The sequence below is a fragment of the Aspergillus glaucus genome (assembly GCF_001890805.1).
Source record: "Aspergillus glaucus CBS 516.65 unplaced genomic scaffold ASPGLscaffold_6, whole genome shotgun sequence".
NCBI classification, from domain to species: domain Eukaryota; kingdom Fungi; phylum Ascomycota; class Eurotiomycetes; order Eurotiales; family Aspergillaceae; genus Aspergillus; species Aspergillus glaucus.
The window spans coordinates 789142-810499 of NW_019170458.1; the positions used below are offsets into that span (position 1 = coordinate 789142).

A 21358-nucleotide genomic window follows, 5' to 3' on the forward strand; every position below is an offset into this window, starting at 1 on the left:
GAAGTATGGTACGAAGTGAAAAGTGTGCGATACGGAGAGTTGGAGAAATTTCGGGGACGGCACGTGAGTGCCAAAAACATGGTACTCTGTATAACCTCATGTTTACTCATTTAGGCAAATCCCTCCACGTTCATGCCTTGTCCTTGTTTGATCGCTACTTCTAGTACTTGTTTGGCAATCACCAGGTCCATAAGCCCCATGCCCACGCATTTAAACACCACGTTGCTGCTGCCCTCTATCTGCAACCCAGCGGGGGAGTACACCCCGCCAATCTCCACCAATTGGTCTTCAGTCACGCCCGCCCGAATCAACTCACCGGATTCCTCCAGGCATGCTTCTTTGGAATCTACATAGATTTTCCCGCCACCAGACAACAGAGTCTCAGTATCTATCTCTTGCATCTGTGGCTTGTAAGATCCAATCAAGCCGAGAAAACGCCGTTTCGGGTGTTGTTGTTGGAGATAAGCGAAGGGAAAGTTAGGCTCCGTAGCCGGAGTACAGCTGAAGATAACATCACTCCCTCCCAAAAGACCCTGTAGACGAGCCTCGTATTCGTCCTGGGAAAGAGTCTCCTGGGACAACGTATCCATGGTCACCCCCGGATACTCCCCCCGCAGCACCGGAAACACCTTCTCCTCCAGCGCCTGTAACCGAGCGCGCCCACGATTCACAAACGTAATGGATTTGGTACTTCCGGGAGGGGAGAGGAGCAGCGCCAATCGCGCATGCCACTCCGCCTGTCGTCCGGAACCAAACACCACAATGTTCTCTCGTTTAATTCCCGTCTGTTCGCCTGTAGCTCGCACGAACAGCGTCATGGTCGCCAGGGCCGTGCGGAAGGCTGTTATCTCTGCTGCACCTAGGATGCCCAGCAGGTGGCCATTTTCCGGGTCTAACAGGTTGATGACCCCCGCGATGGGACGGGCGCGGGGCACATGGACGATCTTGATTCCGGTCGTGGTGGTGTTGGAGACGGGCATGAACAGGGCGGTGCTCTGGTCGGTTACGATGCTGGTTCTAGCAGGCTGGTGGATGGCATTGTTGGTGTTTAGAGAAGTCAGAGATTGAATGAGGATGTTGAGAAATTCCTGGCCTTGAGAGGGTGTCAGGGAGGTGAGGATGGTTGCGATGTTAGATTCTGTGAGGAGGTGCATTGCGCTGGGCGAGTTGAGTTGAGTGGGGAGAAATGTGTGAAGAAGAGAAGGCGAGAAAGAGGGAGAAGAGGGTTATATAAGATAAGAGACGGAGGGGCCCGAATGGGGTAAAATCGAAGCTATTCGTAACTCATCACGCTATGCAATTACTACTACTAACAATGGTATCAATGTATCAACGAAGAACGAAAGAGCAAAGAAATTTAACCCAAAACTCTCCGACGCAACTCCTTCCACATCGCTTGCTGCGAATCCTTGGTACGTCCAACAGCTTCGGTGTTCTCAATCGCTCTCCGCAGCAAGAATCCCATACATTCCTTGACCGATCCCCATGTAAGCAGCTTGTAGACGTTCGGCTTCTCCATGATGGCCTTTCCTTGCTCTGCATCCTCGAATCCCTGCAAGAGCTCGCAGCTGACCTCATCGGCCATACCCTGGAGCTGGGCGTAGCTGAGATCAACACCGTGGTTCTGGCTGTCGGCGTGCTGCTGCAGACGCAGAGCATGAGCCTTGCGGACAGAGTCGCGGTTGTGAGTGGCGATGATGACATTAACTGGAGGAAGCGTTTTCTGGTCTTGGACAGCGGGCTTGAGCATGTTGTTGTAGCGACGGGTCAAGAGGGCCTCGACAACGCCGTCGTAGCAGTCATCGGTCTCCTCCTTGGTAGCCCAGATCAGATGACGGGGTTCAATCTTGAGATAGGCACCGCGGACCAGCTTGACACCAAGAGTGTAGCCTTCCTGGCGAGCCTGCTCCAGGTGGCGAGCGAGGGTGGCGGGGGTCGAGCAGAGATAGCCCTGGTAGGTGGAATAGAAGACGGCGCGGCCGGGGAAACGAGAGTTGCAGTATTTCTGATAGATCATGGACCAATCCTCAATGCCAGGCTGAACAGCCTGTTCTTCAGCATCGACCAGCAGACGCACGTTGCGCGACAGAGCCAGATCGCAGACTTTCCGGATGGAATCATCCATAAACTTCGATGGTTCCTTTTGCTGCTGCAAGTATTGCAGAGCTTGGACACCCATTCCGGTGAACTTCAACGCAACATAGTCGCCCTCCTGGGCCATATCGACGGTCTGCAGAGTACCATCGAGCCACATCTGGATCTCCTCGCGAATGGCCTCTTCGGAGAGTTCAAGGGCATTGCCATGGCCAGAGAGGACTTCCTTGGCATATCCCAGGAGGACACCACGATATCCTAGACGCTTGATGTCGTTGATAGATTGTTGCACTTCGAGCTTGTTCTCACCGGCGTTAAACTGGCGGTAGAGAGTGTGCTTGACGAGGCGGTTCAGGAGGGGGTTTTTGGCGACATCGATGAGAGGGTTCTTGGGGTTTGCGAGATGCGAGAGAGTGTAGATGCAAGGTTTAAGGAGGAGAGATGAAGAGGAGATAGAGAGGATAACTAGAGATCGCAGGACGGAGGAGATGGGGAGGTTGGCGAGGGGCGAGCCGTTCTTTGGCGACAGAGACTGTGTAGTTCTTGTCTTGACTGGAGAGACAGGGAGAGAAATGCCCTGGCTGACCAGGGATCGAGTGAGACGGGGAGCCTTCATGTTGCCCGGTATAGCTAGAGCTAGAGCTAGAGGTAGAGATAGAGATAGAGATAGTTGATAGAACTACGGATCATAAGAGGAAGGGGGCAAGGGATATATATTGCCACCACCGGATGCCTTTTTCCCTTTTCTTTTCTTTTTTCTCTATAAAACATACTCCGGTCTGGTGACCACAGCCGGTTATTGTACTGCATGGGGTCTCTACCGGTATGCCGGCTGTATGCCCGTCGATGATCTCCCTGCAGATTAGATAAGATAGCCACCGGCAACCGGGCCGGTCAGTACAAGTGGGATACAGAATACTTTGTACGTGGGACTTGGAGAAAAGAACAGATGATCTTTAGTAGAGTAAAACAAGCCTTGGTCGTGGGATATCAGAGACTTTATATCATGGAGTTGGCTGTACACCGTGCTGTGAGTGAGTGAGCGATTTTAATGTTTTTATCCTCGTAGATCTTATCAGATCTCCATAAGATGCGGGATCAAAGCCTTTAATTCTCTCTATTCTCTATGCATTCTATCCTGTTACTCTATTATCCTCTAATCCATTTTATATTGCTGTATCCATTATTCATTATTATTCAAAGTACATACCGGCACTATATTACCATATCTGGCGATCCGGTCTCCGGCCCGGTGTTGCCTCTGTCAGTTCTTTCTGTAGGGCGTACTCTGTATTCCATGGTTACTTGTGCTTCGTTATCCGGTTCAATGCGTATCAAAAATCTGCATGATCCATACATAATAGGCTGTGCGTTGCATAGTGCCACCACCCCGCATTCTCATTTATATAGCTTCCCCTCCCTTATATCTCCCACTCACCAACCACATCCCTCCTTTTCTATACACAATGTCCCTCTTCCTCCGTGCTCAGCGACTCCGGGCACCGGCCCTCGCCCGTTCCATGGGCTCTTATGCCACCTTCAAGACCCCTACTGTTAACAACGAACCCAACAAGACATACGCCCCGGGCACCCCCGACAGAAAGTCGCTCCAAGATGCTCTGGCCAAGTACAAGCAGAACGGCCCTCTGAACGTCCCTCTCGTCATCGCTGGCCAGACAATCAAGCCCTCGACTCCTCTCACTCAATCCGATCCCTCCACACACGCTCCCCTCGCCTCCTACTCCAACGCCACTTCCGAACAAGTCCAAAAAGCCGTTGACTCTGCTCTGGCGGCCCGCGAATCATGGGCCTCTACCTCGTTCGCAGACCGGGCCAGTATCTTCCTCAAGGCCGCCGACCTCATCGCTCACAAGTACCGCTACGATGTCATGGCCTTGACCATGCACGGCCAGGGCAAGAACGCCTTCCAGGCTGAGATTGACTCTGCTGCTGAGCTGTGCGACTTTTTGCGCTTTGGCGTCAAGTACGCTGAAGAGCTCTACGCCCAGCAGCCTGTTCACAACTCTCCTGGTGTGTGGAACCGTGTCGAGTACCGTCCCCTCGAAGGTTTCGTCTACGCCGTCAGCCCCTTCAACTTTACTGCCATCGGTGGTAACCTGGCCGCTGCTCCTGCTCTGATGGGTAACGTGGTTATCTGGAAGCCCTCTCCCTCTGCCATCGCCTCCAACCACCTCGTCCACGAGATTCTCGTCGAGGCTGGTCTCCCCCGCGACGTCATCCAGTTCGTCCCTGGTGAGGCTGAGGAGGTTACCAACGTCGTGCTGAATCACCGCGAGTTCGCCGCGCTGCACTTCACCGGTAGTACTTCTGTCTTCCGCAGCCTGTACGGTCAGATCGCCCAGGGTGTCGCCCAGGGCAAGTACCGCAGCTACCCCCGCATCGTCGGTGAGACTGGTGGCAAGAACTTCCACCTCGTGCACAAGACTGCCGACATCCGCAACGCCGCCGTCCAGACTGTCCGCGGTGCTTTCGAATTCCAGGGCCAGAAGTGCAGCGCCACTTCGCGTGCCTACATCCCCGCCTCGCGCGCCGAGGAGTTCCTCTCCCAGGTCGCCGCTGAGACCAACGCCCTCAAGCAGGGTGAGCCCTCTGACTTTACCAACTTCTGCGGCCCCGTCATCCACGAGGGTTCGTTCACCAAGCTCGCGGGCGTCATCGACGAGGCCAACAAGGACCCCGAGCTCGAGCTCCTCGCCGGTGGCTCCTACGACTCCTCCAAGGGCTGGTACATCAAGCCCACCGTCTACCGCACCACCAACCCCGACCACCCCCTCCTCTCCCGCGAACTCTTCGGCCCCGTCCTAGTCGTCTACGCCTACCCCGACGCCACTGAGGAGGACTTCTCGCGCATCTGCAAGAAGATCGACAACACCAGCGAATACGGCCTGACGGGCTCCATCTTCGCACAGGACCGCGACGTCATCACCCGCGCCAGCGACGCCCTCCGCAACACCGCCGGTAACTTCTACATCAACTGCAAGAGCACCGGAGCCGTTGTCGGCCAGCAGCCCTTCGGTGGTGCGCGTGCCAGTGGCACGAACGACAAGGCTGGCAGCGCTAACTTGCTGAGCCGGTTTGTGTCGCTGAGATCTGTCAAGGAGGAGTTTGTGCCGACGTACTCGGTTGGATACCCCAGCAATGCTTAGTTTGCTTGTCATGAAATAACGATACCTGTATTGCATATGTATATATCTAATAGCATTATCTTTTTCTACTGTTAACCACACTCGCACGCTCACTAATCCTGATTCATAGAACACTTCCGCAAAAACCGCTGCATACTCTCCATCGCCTTCTTCGCATACTCATTCATCTCATAATCTCTCCCCTTGCCCTCCGGCCCACCATCAAAAATCTCCATCGAAAACCACCCCCTAAACCCAGTCCTCAGCACCGCCTTCGCAACCTCCTCAATAGGCAAATATCCACCATCATATGGCATCGGCCTGAAATCATGACTCCACCTCCCTCTCGGCCTTAACCCCTTAACAGTCTTCTCAGGAAGCGGTTCCGGCGGCTTATACGCATCACTAATCTGCAACAGATAAATCTTCTCCGCAGGCACCGTCCTCGCCAACTCATCCAGACTAGCACGGAATACCTGATCCAGCGCCGCCGGATGCATATGATTAATAAGTCCCATTTCCGTCGTTGGATCGCCGTATTCCCCGCCCGAGGTCTGGAAGGTGTCTAGGCAGAGGCCTGCGTTGGGGCGGTCGATTTCTTTCACGATCTCCCAGACGTCTTTCCAGGTTGGAGCGTGGGTGCTCCAGCACCAGTTTTCGTAGGCCAGGCGCATGTTGCGCGCGGCGAGGCGGTCGCAAAGTTCGCGCAGGTCTGAGACGATGATTTTGCGGTCTGTGGTTATTCTTTCCGAGGATGAGTCGGTGGAGCCAACCTATTTTTTATTATTATTTTTTTTTTTTTTAAATCAGTATGTGTATAGATTGCGGATGAGAGAGGAAAAGGCACCTGTAGGAGATCTGTCCCCGCAGCCTCCATAATATCCATCCACCCATCCGCCCTTCTCAGCGCATCCTCCCTCTCCCTCGAACCACCCGGCCACCCCTCAAAATTCCCAAACGGCTGCAACATCATCACCCTCAGCCCATTCGAGTCGACCAACTTCTTAATCTCCTTTGTCACGTTGACTAGCTGCCCATATTCACGGCTCCCCAATTCCCTGCCTGTGATTTGAGACCCATAGGTTAGGATATCCGGAAAGGAGAGCTCGATTGCGGTAAATCCGGCGGCGGCGATGGCTTCTAGTTTTCGGGGGAGGGTGTCGGATTCTTTTGTGCCGATTGAGCAGGAGGCGTAGGAGAGGGGGATGTTCTGGAGGGATTCGAAGGGGATGTAGGAGGACATTTTTGTTCTGCGTTTGATTGATGATAGTGGTTAATTCAACTGGCGATGAGTGGTGGGAGGATCGCTTTCAAGTAAAGTTGGGTTCAATGGTGGATTCTATCATGCTTTGGGAACTGTGATGTAACCCGCCACGGAACCGAGTATACGGAGCAATTGTCCGATATGTACGATTAGTGACATCAAAAGATAATCCGGGGTAGAATAAAGCTGGTGATCGTTCAGTGACGTCCAACGGAAATTATGGTAGCCATGATGTAATCCCTCTCCGTATAAACCGGACTCGGCCCCGATGTCAGAAGACATTTGTTAGACATTTTTAAGTAGCTGCTTTTCAAATATTGTATAGCAGGCCGACTCTCTTTTTCAAATTATTGTTTGTTTAATAGTGTACCTGCAAGATGCCGTCAAACCCAATCCAACACTTCAAACGCATCGGCGTCGTCGGAGCCGGCAACATGGGCTCAATGATGGTCTTTGCCTTTTCGGAAATCGGCCTCGACGTCTCCGTCTGGGACGTTAGCAAGGGTAACCTCGATCAGCTCATGAGAAACGTCAAGGCATCCAAGGATATCAAGACCAAGGTCGAGGGATATCATGATATCGACGAATTCACCAGGTCTCTCGAGGGCGCGGGCGATCGGAAACTGTTCATGTTTTCAATTACCCATGGCCAACCTGCTGATTCAGTGCTGAGTATGATCAAGAAGGATCTTAAGAAGGGTGATATCATTCTCGACGGGGGTAATGAGAACTATCGACGCACGGAGCGGAGACAGAAGGAGTGTAACGAGATTGGGGTTAGTTGGATCGGTATGGGTGTTTCGGGGGGTTATCAATCTGCTCGAAGGGGTCCTAGTTTGTCGCCTGGTGGTGATCCAGAGGCTATGAAGCTCGTGATGCCGCTGTTGGAAGCTTACTCGGCCAAGGATAAGAAGACTGGTCTTCCTTGCGTGACTGCCGTTGGGCCTGCTGGGTCCGGCCACTTCGTCAAGATGGTTCACAATGGTATCGAAGGTGGTATGTTGTCGACACTGGCCGAGGCGTGGTCTCTTCTGCATTATGGCCTGGGAATGAACTATGACGAGATCGGAGATATCTTCGAGCAATGGAACAAGGAAGGCGAGCTCAAAAACAACTACCTCATCCAAATTGGTTCTGAAATCTGCCACGTCAAGCGTACTCCCCAGGGCGACCACAAAGGCGAAGGTGTCAGCGATAAAAACGGTTACGTGCTAGACGACGTCCTGGACAAGGTCGTCCAAGACGACGACAACACCGAAGGCACCCCGCTCTGGGCCCTCATGGATTCAGCATTCCGTCACGTCTCAGCCCCAACTCTAGCCACCGCGCACTACATGCGAATCTCCAGTGGCAACCGCGAAGAACGAGTCAAGGTCGCCAATAAAATCCAAGTTCCCTCCCCCAAGCCCATCGAGCGCATCAAGAACCGCAAGGAATTCGTCGAGCAGATCCGTCGCGCGGTCTACGTCGCTTTCCTCGCGTCATTCTGCCAGGGCCTCGAAATCATCTCCCGCGCTTCCCTAGACGAGGGATGGAACATCGATCTCGGCAAGTGCCTCCAAATTTGGCGTGCCGGATGCATCATCCAATCCGAGGCCATTGCCGATATCCTGCAGCCAGCGCTTAGCGCCGACAAGCAAATGACCAACATCAAGTTCATCGATAAGGTAGCGCAAGAACTGCACAAAAACTTTGAATCCCTGAAACAGGTTGTCGTTGAGAGTGTCATATCCGATCACTATATCCCCGCTATCTCGGCCACGCTCGAGTACCTGAAGTATGAGGGTGGCACAAAGCTACCGACCAAATTCATGGAGGCTCAGATGGACTTTTTCGGTGCACATGCGTATAATAAACCTGGTGTTCCTGGAGAGGATCCGGGACCGGTTAAGAAGGGGCCTCATCATTATGAATGGCGGCCGGCATAATCGTTCCCTTTATTTGTATGATTTAATCTGTATGCATAGTTAATGAATTGCCTTTCGTTTCGATTCTCAAGGATTCAAGACCATAACTCTTCATAGTACTAGTCTTACTATGTTGTATAGAGTAACGAACTTCTTGTAGACATCTTAGTCGAGGATGGCGCCAAAACAGACGAATCACGTGTGGCACGTGGTAGCATAGCCTAACCCGATTGGGAAGCCCCGCGACAAGCCTCATTTTTTCGCATCGGTTCATTATTCAAAGCTGGATGTGGTCTGTTGTTGCTTCTTTTCGTCGCTCTCTCTCTACAAGTACTCTCTCTAAAAGACCTCTCCGGCGAATCTACTCTCCAAAGCAATTGGCGCAGAAAATGGCTGCTCTTCCTGATACTTACGCGGGTGAGATACAGATACCCCGCTGTCGCATACTTTTGGCCTGGAATACGAGCCTACGAAGAAATATGCTAACTGTTGAATGCTGTAGACCCCGTTCGCATCGCCGTGATCGGTGGTACCGGTCTGCGCGAACTCCCTGGCTTCACCCAGGTCGCTTCTCTCGAGATCTCTACGCCGTGGGGTAACCCCTCCTCGCCGATTACCATCCTTCACCACAAGTGCACCACCACCGGCAAGCTCGTCGCGGTCGCATTCCTCAGTCGCCATGGTCTTCACCACCAGCTGACGCCGCATGAGGTCCCCGCCCGTGCCAACATCGCTGCCCTGCGCTCCATTGGTGTCCGTACCATCATCGCCTTCTCTGCCGTCGGTAGCTTGCAGGAGGAAGTCAAGCCGCGGGACTTTGTGGTGCCGAACCAGGTCATTGACCGGACTAAGGGTTTCCGTCCTTGGACTTTCTTTGAGCAGGGCGTTGTTGCTCACGTTCCTTTTGCGGATCCGTTTGACGAGCGGGTTGCTAAGGTTGTGAGGGAGTGTGGACACAGCTTGGAGGGTGAGGGTGTGACGTTGCATGACAAGGGAACTATTATCTGCATGGGTATGTATCAATTGTCAATCTGTGGAAACCATTGGTTATTAACGCTTTGCAGAGGGGCCTCAGTTCTCGACCCGCGCTGAGAGTCACATGTACCGTTCTTGGGGTGGCACCGTCATCAACATGTCGTGTCTCCCCGAGGCCAAGCTCGCGCGCGAAGCCGAAATCGCCTACCAGATGATCTGTATGTCGACTGACTACGACTGCTGGCACGAGTCGACTGCCGATGTAACCGTGGAGATGGTTATGGGTAACATGAAGGCCAACGCCGAGAATGCTCGCCGCTTTGTCACGGCTGTCCTCGATACCCTGGCCAATGACGAGCACTCCGAACTTGTGCAGGCCAAGCATGTTGAGGGATCCATCAAGTTTGGTCTGACCACTCCTCAGGCTCACTGGAGTCCTGACGCCCGGCAGCGTCTGGACTATCTGTTCCCTGGTGCCTTCCAGTAATTGCATTGTCTCAAATCTGTTTGAAAGCTCTGTTGATAGATGTCATGAATTCATGAGAACCAATTTTGTTATGATACCTGTCATTTCTTCAATATCGGACAAACGCCGGGTGTGCATGCATTCCCTATCTCATCTCGCCTGCAACTCCCCCGATGCAGACATGGAAAATCCGAACTGTCATCGGAAACGATCACCCCGCGTCTAAAAAAAGCATCCTCACCAATCTGGTCCAGTGTTCGTTTGTCCGATTAGCAGTCGCTAAACCCCTGAGCGGCCGCGCCATTACCTTAATTGCACAAGTTTGCGAGCGATCGTCAGGCGGGAACCGTTCCTGTCCTCGCTTAATCGGTCGATATTCTATTCTGTGATATTCGTGACAGCCACGGGTACTTCATCACACTTGGAATATCTGAACCCACGCAGTAGATATTGCATTGAGGCAGAGTAAAACATAGTAGAATAACCTCTCACGCTGCCAATTGACCAGTCTCTCTGCATACAAGAATACCTATCGCATGCATCTTCACGCTATTCCCCGTAGAGTTAGCCCTCCGCATTCCTGACCCGCTACCCGATTAGGCCATCCATACCACGTACCAGCCTTGTGTTTCCCCAAAGAACAACCCAAGTTTTCCTCGCTTGATATCACAACATCCCTAAACACGAATAAGAAACAAACCTCCGAACACACATAACGGCAAGATCGTCAAAACCGCTAATGCTTCGGCCCAACCCCCATACGTCACTATGTCCGATATACGTATCCTGGGATAGCCGACGCCCCATGATCGTTGCGGGTAATACTTAACCCTCTCTATATAACCAGTGCCACCCCCGGATCTAGATTGAATCACAATCTGACGCTCGTGCTACCAGCATAAGGCTGCAGGGAGTACTTTTCCCAATATGGCGCGCCTTTCCGGGTATCTGACCCTAGTCTCTCTTTTTATTTCTTTTACTGCTTTTGCTTCGCCGTTGATTGACGCCCCTTTGATCGCGAGAGATTCAAATGATGGATATGCGGCTATTCCGTATTATCCCGCGCCTAAGGGTGGGTGGGTTTCGTCTTGGTCTGATGCGTATGAGAAGGCGCAACAGGTTGTCAGCAACATGACACTGGCCGAGAAGGTGAACCTCACCACAGGTACGGGAATCTTCATGGGGCCGTGCTCGGGGCAAACTGGTAGCGCGCCGCGATTCGGGATTCCGAATCTCTGTTTCCAGGACTCTGCGCTGGGTGTTGCCTCGACCGATCACATCACGTTCTTCCCCGCCGGTATCACCGTAGGAGCCACCTTCGACAAGGACCTCATGCATGCGCGTGGTGTTGCGCTAGGCGAGGAATCACGTGGAAAGGGTGTGAATGTGCAATTAGGCCCGGTTGTTGGTCCGCTGGGTCGGAAGCCAAAGGCTGGTCGGAACTGGGAAGGATTCGGGGCGGACCCTACTCTCCAGGCTATTGGCGGTGCGCAGACGATCAAGGGTATGCAGAGTACGGGGTCTATTGCTTGTCTGAAGCATTTCATCGCCAATGAGCAGGAGACGCATCGGATGACTTCTGTTGTTACCAAGGCGTACTCTTCGAATTTGGACGACCGTACGATGCACGAGTTGTACTTGTGGCCGTTTGCGGAGGGTGTCAGGGCTGGGGTGGGGTCTGTTATGGTGGCTTATAATGATGTTAGTCGACTGACCATCTATTGTTGAGTGTCATGTTGCTGACTTTTCAGGTGAACCAATCTGCTTCCAGCCAAAACAGCAAACTGCTTAATGGCATTCTCAAGGACGAGCTTGGGTTCCAGGGCTTTGTGCTTACGGATTGGCTGGCGCATCAGTCCGGTGTCCAGAGTGCCTTGAGTGGATTGGATATGTCTGTTCTTCTTTTTCATTTGTTTTGATCAATAGCTGACAAAAAAACAGGTCCATGCCGGGAGACGGATCCATTCCTTTGTTTGGCGACTCTTTCTGGGGTCCGAAACTATCAGAGGCGGTCCTCAATGCAAGTCTTCCAGTTGACCGTCTGAATGATATGGTAAGCCCTTTGCATCTGCGCGCATGATTTCAGATACTGATAACAATAGGTCACTCGGATCGTCGCGACATGGTACAAGCTTGGACAGGACAAAGACTATCCACTCCCCAACTTCTCCAGTAACACTGAAGAGGAAAAAGGACTGCTGTATCCAGGAGCCCTCTTCTCGCCTAGCGGCGTTGTCAACAAGTTCGTCAATGTGCAAGCCAACCACAACGCTACTGCCAGAGCGATTGCCAGAGATGCCATCACTTTGCTGAAGAACGAAGATCAGGTGCTTCCCCTGCGACGCAACGATTCGCTGAAGGTATTCGGAACCGACGCCGGACCGAACTCGAACGGTCTCAATTCTTGCGGTAGCATGGCTTGTGATAACGGTGTGCTTGTTTCTGGATGGGGTAGTGGCACGGCCAAACTCCCGTATCTGGTTACTCCCCAGGAGGCCATCGCCAATGTTTCCTCCAATGCGGAGTTCCATCTTACGGATTCTTTCCCTTCTGATGTGAAGGCAAACTCCGACGACATCGCGCTTGTTTTCATCAACGCCAACTCTGGTGAAAACTTTCTCATCGTGGAAGGCAACCGGGGAGATCGCTCAGTGGCTGGCCTTGACGCCTGGCACCACGGAGACGACCTTGTCAAATCTGCAGCAGACAAATTCTCCAAGGTCGTCGTGGTCATCCACAGCGTCGGCCCTATCCTGATGGAAGAATGGGTCGAGCTTGACTCCGTGAAGGCAGTTGTCTTTGCTCACCTTCCCGGCCAGGAAGCAGGCTATTCCTTGACAGACATCCTCTTCGGCGATTACAGCCCTAGTGGTCACCTTCCATACACAATCGCCCGCAAAGAATCGGATTACGGGTCCAGCGTGGACCTAATCGACAAGCCATTCGTCCAGATCCAAGATAATTTCGAAGAAGGCCTCTACATCGATTACCGCCACTTCCTCAAAGCAAACGTCACCCCACGCTACCCATTCGGCCACGGCCTATCCTACACAACATTCAACATGACCACTACTATCTCCATGGTCACCCCAATAGACAGCGCCTACCCCTCCCCCCGCACCAGCAAAGGCGCAACCCCAACCTACCCCAACAAAATCCCACTCGCATCCGAGGCCGCCTGGCCAAAGAACTTCAACCGCATCTGGCGCTATCTATACCCCTACCTCGACCACCCCGAGAATGCCGCATCAAACTCATCCAAGCCCTACCCCTACCCATCCGGTTACACGACAACCCCGCAACCAGCCCCTCGTGCGGGCGGCGCAGAAGGTGGAAACCCAGCTCTCTGGGACGTCGCGTTCTCCGTACAAGTCAAGATCACGAACACTGGTTCTCGCAAGGGTCGCGCCGTTCCGCAGTTATACGTCGAATTACCATCTAGTCTCGGCCTCGAAACACCGCGTTTGCAACTTCGTCAATTCGAGAAGACTAAGATTCTGGGTCCGGGGGAGAGCGAGACCGTTACGCTGGATGTTACGAGGAAGGATTTGAGTGTTTGGGATGTGGTTGTGCAGGATTGGAAGGCGCCGGTGGATGGGGAGGGAGTTAAGATTTGGGTTGGGGAGAGTGTGGTGGATATGAGGGTTGTTTGTGAAGTTGGGGAGGAGTGTAAGGTGCTTGATTAGGTTTGTTGTATATGTTAGTTTTATATATGCTTTCTTGGAGCGGTTGAGGATGGTTTTTCGATATACTAGTAATCCATTCATTTCCGTACGCATATATCTTACCTACTGCTAAATCCTTGATCTACTTCACTATGAAGGTCATTCATTTTCTCCCTCACACGCTAACACAGCTAGCCCTATTCGGTATTCCATCAAATCTCCCCTCCACTCTCGTCAGTCCTCATACTCCATCCCAACAACCCATCACTAAACTACTTCTACTCTACTCTCAATCCGCTCCAAATTGACGCCATGGCACCTCTTTAGCTCACTGGTCAGATGCACGGTTTTTCCGCTGTTTGATTCTACCGTCGTCCCAAGCTCCTTGCCCCGGGCGTTATCGAATTCGATTACCAGACCCTCGAGGGTCCGTTTTGTTCTGTGGGCCGTATGATGGCCTTGTACAAGATGCAACTGGACCTGGTCCAGAAGAACGTGCGAATCGCGAATAAGACGTGAGCTGCTGTCTTCGGGTTTGTGTCACTTGGGTGATGTGTCGTATTGTTCAGACTGTCATGTTATCATTGTCTTGCTGGATGCAAGGGGATCTATCCTATCTACCCTCTAAGAGGGATGCTGATAATACGAACGGTTATCGCATTGATCTTGATCTAATTCCTCTTTTTCGGATCAACCGAAAATGATCCAAATATCTGCGATGCATCTCATCATGTCGACAACTTACGAAACGCAAATGATACAACTGCGGTTGCAACTGCTGAGTATTCGGCTGTCAAAAACCCCGACGTTGACAAGCCCTGCTTCCAATGGCCTATATATAACTCGCGCTGGTCACGTTAAAGAGCTCCTGCGCTTTTCCCTCCGACCACAGAAATACAATGTTCAAGGCAGATGGCACGGCTGCTATCGAATGGCACCGTAGCTTTTTACCAGAGGAGCTGTGTCCAGAAGCTATTTCCAAGACAATGGGGATCCAACAATGCTAGAGGCTCTTCATGGATAGATGTTGAAAAAAAATTACAAGATAAAATCCCATGCTTTTGAAGATGAGGTGAGTATTACAGTGGGCATTTCCCATAGAGGTGTTTTCATGGACCCCATACTGAGATGATCCCCTTCGTCAACCATCTCCATGAACCATGATGATGTGCTGCACTCCTCGTTTCCATAATGATATTATGGCCGACACTCGAGCCAACTGGCGGATTCTCTATGCCCCACAAAACCATCGAGGTACAGGATAGGAAAGGTGTGATATTCTCTCCTATTTTTTATCTCTTAACTAACCACACCAACAGGGTGTTTTGTCTCTCGGGGCAAAGTCATTAGGCGGGGCCTCTGACCCGGGAAACACGATCTACACTTGTTCTATCAAATCCACTAGATGGGCTGAATCCTTATCATTTCAGTTCGCGTCTTCCCCGTGACTCTGATGCAGCAAAGCATGCTGGGAAGTTATCATAATAAGTGGACGGAGAATGCGCTGACTCGAAAGGTCGAAGTCTTAGATCAAGGGAGATACGCTCTACCAAGTCTTCACACACAACCGCCCGAAAAGAGCCCGATGCTTGTATCAACTCCCGGGGAGCTCTACTGGCCAACCATGGTCGTGGAGAGTGGGAGGAGCGAGAGTCGTGCTCGGTTGGAGTGAGATGCTTCGCTTCCGCAACAGCGGTTCGAATTATCTACTGTTATTTCTAAGCCCTCTTCTCGAGTCCCGCGGGCTCACCCGCGGCTGGAGTGAATCTCCCCAGAGTATGCCCTTCGTGAAATAACTTCCATGTCAAGCAGCATCGTTTAGCCTAACGGCGCAAATTATCAATTCGGGTGTGGTCCTTTCGGATGCGAAGGCGAAATCGGCTGGCTGTTTGAGGCAGGCTGCAGCTTAGACTCCCAGGAGGAAAGACGGTCTTGACCACGGTCACCCATACTTATATACGGAACCCTTCGTTGCCGGCAGTTCTTAAACCAGTTGCAGATTGGATATTTTGAGCATAGAATGCTGTCCACGATCCCCATCTAGACTGGGAATCCCCCGTGTGTGGGGTACTGCGCCAGAACATGTCGAACAACCCACAGAACAACAGACTTACTCTATGGAACAAACAGAAATCTATTCCCTGTCCGAGAGCCATACTCTCCTTAAGAAGTCACATCAACCGTTATCATAAGTCGGAACGATCATTCGCTCCTTCGATAACCCAAAATATGGTAACATACCAATACATTGTCTTCGCACCTCTTGTGCAATGGTTACCGTACAGAATCTGACCAGTTTCAAACTGTTCGTTCTACCCTTCCATGAGCCAGACCGTACCTACGCTCCAGGAAGTGGCCAAACACACATAACATGTGTGCTTCAAATATCTTCGAGACATAATGGAAGGATTACTTCACGAAAGAGTACAAGTGGCTTCTAAAGCTCAAGCAAATATGCTGGGTAAACTTTATGTTCCCCTGAACCTGTCTATTTTCAGAATGGAAGACGAAGAACACAAAGAAATTGAACAAGTTTTGATGGATTGAGATCAGTGAATTCTCTATCACCGGGTTCTGTTTCTTTAATGCTAACGGTGCTGAAACAGAAAGAGAAAGCTGTCTGAGGAGCCACGAGTATCAACTCGATAAAGCAAATTTTACAGAGGCCACTTCGTCTTAGAAACCTTGACATAGCATACCGTGCGGTGTTTCGTTGAGACGAGACTCCATACATGTACAAGGATATCCTAACAAAGACGGTTGTAGACCGCTCACTCGGTCTTTAGTAGAGCCCGCGCGTGCGAGGTTCTAACCCCCCATCAGGTACGCTACCAGATACAAATCCCAAATGATATGGGGGGGAAGTGACTTTTCGAAAGCGACATAACGTACGACTCGGGATCAGCAATTCTGTTGATATTCTCTGATGAGATGCTTGATCTCTTGTCGTCGTGCATACCTCAGTGCTCAAAAATGCCGCGGGTCTCATGGATTAGAAATCCGAGACAGATGTTGGAACTGCTTCGATGTTTGGGAAAGATACATGGACTGGCAGAGGATAGCGCTTTGTATCGGCGAAGCACAGGTGAGGCCGTCGGGTCAGTTCTTTGATCACTTTCGCCTCTGCAAACAAAATTTTGTTTGCCACATCTCTGGAGGACCTAAACAACGACATACTATCATATGGCTATGAGATCCCCATGAGGCACCCGAATGGAACAAGGTATGAGTTCCCTCCCTTTTCTCTTCCCAATAATAAGAGAAACAAGAAAAGAGGAATACTAAAAAGAGATTGTAGTTGTGCTGCTGGAAAATCACGGCCAGCCTTATGACATTACCGGCAAAGGCTATAGTTTAGTTACAAGAAATCGCGGCTATAATACCATGGAAAGATATAGGCTTTGAAGCCCGTCAAGCGGTCTATTTGCTTGGGCATAGAATCGTCTTATAAGCCGTCGGTACTGATAACGGTGCATGCGGTTGCTAACTCACAATAAGGTACGCATTCAGATCAAGATATCGATTGAGCGGGATACAGGGCAAGTTTTCGAAAGCGACATGTCCTTTTATTATAGGCTTGAAAGGCCTGATGATTCTCCCCGACGAGTTCACGCAGTTTATGAGAAACACAACCGCGCTTAAAATCGTAAATCTGTCGTTCTGATACGTGACAGAACATGGCCAGCAATTCAAAGTCATGGCGAGACTTTTCCGCTGAAAACGAGGATGAAGTATTTCTACTGTGGTATCAAGACACCGCATTTTGCCTTGGTGACGCCCAGTTGAGGCTTTCAGGAAGGAATTCGAAAGGCAATGCGAACAAGATACGTTTTGCACAAAGAACGAATCATCGATGACTCCTTGAAAGCTCGAGATAGAACTTTCACCATACAGTGGTGGAAATTGAGCTCACGGCTGGGAGGACCTCCGTCCGACTTTTTACATCCCTCGAACGATTGAAAAGTCACCTCTATGCACCGAAGAAATGCTTGTTGCAGATTTCAATCGTGCAACGGGACGTTAACCCGGATTCCCTTGATGCCTCACTCTTTACAGTATTGAAGAGGCAGAGTTGCGCTTTCGGAATGAGATCGAAGCGGTTATATTCAAGGGTGAATCGCAAGTACCCTCACAAAACGCGACAACAGGCATCGATATTACCATCACAGAAGATCAACATAGGTCGTGAACAATGCGCTCCAGGAAAAGCTACGCATTTCATGTATAGTTCATGGTATTGGGATACTGTAAGAAACGATGGACTTCTAATGGAAAGGATGGAACAGTGTCATACATATACAAGTGTTGCTGGTTTATGGAGCACTGTAAATGAGGATGATCATACTCCTCAGGATGAGTTTCCAATCATTGTAGCTGATGAGGTGCAGTTTATAAGAGAGGATCTTGTTGCAGAAGAAGAATTGTTCAATCTCTGGGATCTAAATCTGAGCAGTGAGTATGTAGTATGTTAAATAACAAGAGAAGAAATTCTACTTACCGTGTCAAGCTTGCTCTGTATAATATGAGCTGTGAGGGACCAGAAAAATCAGTGTTCTCTAAAGTGAGGCAGCAATGAAGATAGAAACCCAGTATGGTTCATGATTGAGCATGTCTAGGGTGTGCCTTTTATGTCAAGCCCAAACACAGTCTTCGATCATACACTCATTTTCAAGACCCGGGGACACTCCTCCTGTTCTTCTGGTGAAAAGAGATTGAAAGGGTGGCATCTACCCAATGGTATTATTCCACTTTTGCTTCGTTGGATAGAGGGTATATATCCCTCACTGGGCAGTGGTTTCAAGATCACAGAGGCACAGACGAAGGGCCGCGGCTCCTACAAGGAAGACATCACAATGAATAAGTTCTCTCAGGGCTAGCACTAAGTTGTCCGGTAATTAGACAGCATGTCAGGTATTTCTAAAATCATCCTACTTTCTGCTTCTGCACCTCTAGCAAACTCATAGGGTCTGCCGGCATACAGACGGGAATGTGCCTCCCAGTTTTCCTTAATGACCAAGCTTCCTCCAAACAGCACAGTATACATCAACGGTGCGTAGATTTGCATGTGATATGGTCTCTGGCTGGGAAATTCTCATTACATATTGAGTAACTGCCGTTCCAAGAGAAACCTGCAGCTCTGGTATTTGACTGTGGTGCATAGAGCCAGAATCCAGATATACAGAATGCAGATTTGGCTCTCGAATCGGATCAAACCATGTTGGCAGACTTGAGCGGGGGGGAATAACGATCTGCCATGTTCCTTTTTGGAAATAGAAGCATCTCTCCTGAATGTCATTGTATTGTTGGGATTCCGTACGCGAGATATTCGAGTCCAGTAGCATAGATAAATGTAAGTATATCAACTGGCCTCAGAGATGATTGTTAATGGTCTTCAGATAAGGATGAGAATGTGGTAAATGAAGTGGCTAGATGATGACGGAGTATCGAAATTCACTCATAGGACTAAGGGTGAGATATGGCAGTGACTGTTCGGATACTTTGTTCGCCGTGATCCTGGACTTATAGGCGGCGATTAAATACCATAAAAGCTTTAACCAGAACGAGATATGCTCACCGGGATGGGTCTTTTTCCAGAATGGTCAGCGAATAGATGAGGATGAGCGGGATGGGCTTTGTTGGTTGGAGGTAAGGCGTTTGGGTCTATCTCTCTTGTTTTCTGTTACTTGCGGGCCGCAGCTAGTCGGATTTGGTTTGATAGGGTGCTATTCATGTAATTATAGATGGAAGACATTTTGCAATGGATCATGAGGGGTGTCGGGGTGTCGGGGAAGTGGTATGGGGTCTGATACAGAAAGTTCTGCGTTTTGCACGTCTTTCTTGATGGGGGTTATATGTCTCGTCGGTTTTGTTGCTGAGGTTCTAATGAGAGTTAATAATAGCTAGAAAGTCATGCTCGAACAGCGAGAAAACAAAAACAGTCATGCTGTATGGCTATATGCAATTTCACCACTACAGACTATTAACTCCATCTTCAAACTGCCGCACATCATACTCCTCCGGATACATCTCCAGAATCCTCCGAAGCTCCTTCATCTGCGCCTGTTGCTCCTCAGTGACCTCTTCATAAACATCCTCAAAAGCCACCCTAATAGGCGGTTTCTTCTCACGCTCCGCAGCTCCAAACTCCTGCAAGACAGCCTTCCGCATCTGACTCCGGGTATCCCGCTCGAGATCCTCATTCCACAGTCCCTGGTTCTCCAACCACTTCCGTAGTCGGATAATGGGGTTATCGCGGCGTTTCCAGTCTTCGACCTCCACGCGCGCTCGATACGCGAAGCTATCGTCACTCGTGCTGTGATGGGAGACGCGGTAGCTCATCGCTTCGACGAGGACTGGTCGGCCGCCGTCTTCGAGGGCGATACGGCGAGCTTCCCGTGTTGCTTCGTAGACGGCGAAGATGTCGTTTCCGTCGACGCGGATCGTATCGATACCATATCCTAGGCCACGACTTGCGATGCCGTCACCGCGGTATTGTTCCAGGGTAGGAGTAGAAATGGCGTAGCCGTTGTTGCGGCAGATGAAGACGACCGGACACGAACGGGTCGCAGCGATGTTGAGACCGGCATGGAAGTCGCCTTCGCTGGCGGCGCCTTCGCCGAAGTAACAGGCGACGATGCGGGGTGGGATGTTAGGGTTCTGGAGGGCTTGGAGTTTGAGCGCGTAGGCTGCCCCGGAGGCTTGAGGGATTTGGGTTGCTAGAGGGGAAGAGATGGTGTGCTGGATAATTTATCAGTAAGAATGGTCGCTCTCATCTGCGTAGTTGGTACTGACATTGCGAGGATAGCCGGATCCGTAATGCACGGGCATATTTCGGCCTTTTCCACTGTCATTTTTATTGGCGAAGAGTTGGCTCATAAAGTCCTTTAGGGTAAAACCACGCTGCTGGAAGACTCCTGTTTCGCGATATTGCGCAAATACCGTATCGTCTGGGGTCAATGCCGCTGCGGAACCGACACTGATACCTTCTTCACCTGCGGATACCTGGGGATGTCAATGGCCAGACCAATTGTTTTGGATCTAGTAAAGTCACTCACCATGTAGAAGCTGAGACGACCTTGTCTTTGTGCCTCGAACATAATCCCATCCATAACGCTCACTGGATATATATCAGCCCCATTCCCGATTACACATATCCATCCCTAGCTAGCAGCTTTACACACCAGTCAACATGTTCTTGTACCACGTCAAGATCTCCTCATTCGAGACATCAACAGGTCGTTTCTTATCCGTTCCAACCAGCGCACCGTCCGAATCCATGACTCTGTAGGTTGGAATGTAGGGCATATCGGAGGGCTTCATAAACGCCATGTCGGTCGTGAATTTACTGTTTACGGCACCGGGGAATTGGACACTATCAAAACATCATCCGTTAGCAATTGTTGATTTGATTGTCCTCTGATACACCGAACGGAAGCAGAACGTCCACCTACCGATCCGACCCCGGACGCTGCGATAAGGAACTGCTCCATCGTGCTGTGATTCTAGCAGGCTGGGGAGCGCGAACCGCCCGCGGAAGGCGTCCAAGGAGACTAAAAGACATTATGGGTGCTCAATGGGGTCATGATAAAGAGTCAAACCCAACAGCCGCTGGGGATGGACGAAGAGGCCCTTCTTGAGGCTCTGTAGGGGAATCCGGGGCAGATGCGGAGAGCGGCTATTCACGGTGGAAGACGTCATGTGAGCGCCGAACATAACCGATGAGGGTTTATCAATTTTTCCTTTTTCGGATAGTTCGAACATGACAAGAGAATGGCCTTTCTACGGGACACGCTGCTACTTAGATTAAGCGGATATAATTTTTTGTGCCTGGGAAGTCTGTG

The 21358-nt window shown here is 50.8% G+C and overlaps 7 protein-coding genes across 7 annotated transcripts; 3 read left to right on the top strand and 4 right to left on the bottom strand.

Annotated features, from left to right (window-relative positions):
* Positions 1-110: 110 nt before the first annotated feature.
* ASPGLDRAFT_122292 (putative proline utilization protein PrnX) lies at positions 111-1154 on the bottom strand (the record flags this gene model as incomplete). The annotated part of the gene is made up of 1 exon (XM_022540311.1): positions 111-1154. The coding sequence occupies one exon, from the start codon at positions 1152-1154 to the stop codon at positions 111-113; it is 1044 nt and encodes a 347-aa protein (XP_022402819.1).
* A 203-nt stretch (positions 1155-1357) lies between these two features.
* ASPGLDRAFT_65281 (proline dehydrogenase family protein) lies at positions 1358-3760 on the bottom strand (the record flags this gene model as incomplete). Its single annotated transcript, XM_022548878.1, has 2 exons — positions 1358-2626; positions 3647-3760. The coding sequence occupies 2 exons, from the start codon at positions 3758-3760 to the stop codon at positions 1358-1360; spliced, it is 1383 nt and encodes a 460-aa protein (XP_022402820.1).
* A 27-nt stretch (positions 3761-3787) lies between these two features.
* Positions 3788-5736, top strand: prnC (delta-1-pyrroline-5-carboxylate dehydrogenase prnC). The gene is made up of 3 exons (XM_022541113.1): positions 3788-3827; positions 3889-5237; positions 5371-5736. Exons 2-3 carry the CDS (start codon positions 3984-3986, stop codon positions 5491-5493), a joined length of 1377 nt encoding a protein of 458 aa, XP_022402821.1. The 5' UTR covers positions 3788-3827; positions 3889-3983; the 3' UTR covers positions 5494-5736.
* A 234-nt stretch (positions 5737-5970) lies between these two features.
* ASPGLDRAFT_45161 (uncharacterized protein) lies at positions 5971-6769 on the bottom strand (the record flags this gene model as incomplete). The annotated part of the gene is made up of 1 exon (XM_022546177.1): positions 5971-6769. A coding segment is annotated over exon 1 (470 nt), but the record flags the coding sequence as incomplete, so codon positions are not given.
* A 112-nt stretch (positions 6770-6881) lies between these two features.
* ASPGLDRAFT_65284 (6-phosphogluconate dehydrogenase, decarboxylating) lies at positions 6882-9873 on the top strand (the record flags this gene model as incomplete). Its single annotated transcript, XM_022548879.1, has 4 exons — positions 6882-8390; position 8553; positions 8914-9423; positions 9476-9873. The coding sequence occupies 4 exons, from the start codon at positions 6882-6884 to the stop codon at positions 9871-9873; spliced, it is 2418 nt and encodes an 805-aa protein (XP_022402823.1).
* A 906-nt stretch (positions 9874-10779) lies between these two features.
* ASPGLDRAFT_122714 (beta-glucosidase) lies at positions 10780-13538 on the top strand (the record flags this gene model as incomplete). Its single annotated transcript, XM_022540349.1, has 4 exons — positions 10780-11553; positions 11604-11743; positions 11794-11905; positions 11955-13538. 4 exons carry the CDS (start codon positions 10780-10782, stop codon positions 13536-13538), a joined length of 2610 nt encoding a protein of 869 aa, XP_022402824.1.
* Positions 13539-19344: 5806 nt separating this feature from the next.
* ASPGLDRAFT_73246 (thiamine pyrophosphate-dependent dehydrogenase E1 component subunit alpha) lies at positions 19345-21256 on the bottom strand. Its single transcript, XM_022549662.1, has 5 exons — positions 20969-21256; positions 20699-20889; positions 20573-20634; positions 20310-20519; positions 19345-20255 (listed from the first exon to the last, which is right to left on the bottom strand). The coding sequence occupies exons 1-5, from the start codon at positions 21076-21078 to the stop codon at positions 19488-19490; spliced, it is 1341 nt and encodes a 446-aa protein (XP_022402825.1). The 5' UTR covers positions 21079-21256; the 3' UTR covers positions 19345-19487.
* Positions 21257-21358: the final 102 nt, after the last annotated feature.

What these genes read in the sequence shown, in the direction of transcription:
- ASPGLDRAFT_73246 (XM_022549662.1), bottom strand. Translation starts at nt 21,078, where the DNA reads ATGTCTTTTAGTCTCCTTGGACGCCTTCCGCGGGCGGTTCGCGCTCCC. An exon ending in CAGCGTCCGGGGTCGGATCG is followed by an intron (nt 20,890 to 20,968) that starts GTAGGTGGACGT and finishes ATGTTTTGATAG; the next exon opens with TGTCCAATTCCCCGGTGCCG. An exon ending in GATCCGGCTATCCTCGCAAT is followed by an intron (nt 20,256 to 20,309) that starts GTCAGTACCAAC and finishes TAAATTATCCAG; the next exon opens with CACACCATCTCTTCCCCTCT.
- prnC (XM_022541113.1), top strand. Translation starts at nt 3,984, where the DNA reads ATGGCCTTGACCATGCACGGCCAGGGCAAGAACGCCTTCCAGGCTGAG. An exon ending in AGTTTGTGCCGACGTACTCG is followed by an intron (nt 5,238 to 5,370) that starts GTTGGATACCCC and finishes CCTGATTCATAG; the next exon opens with AACACTTCCGCAAAAACCGC.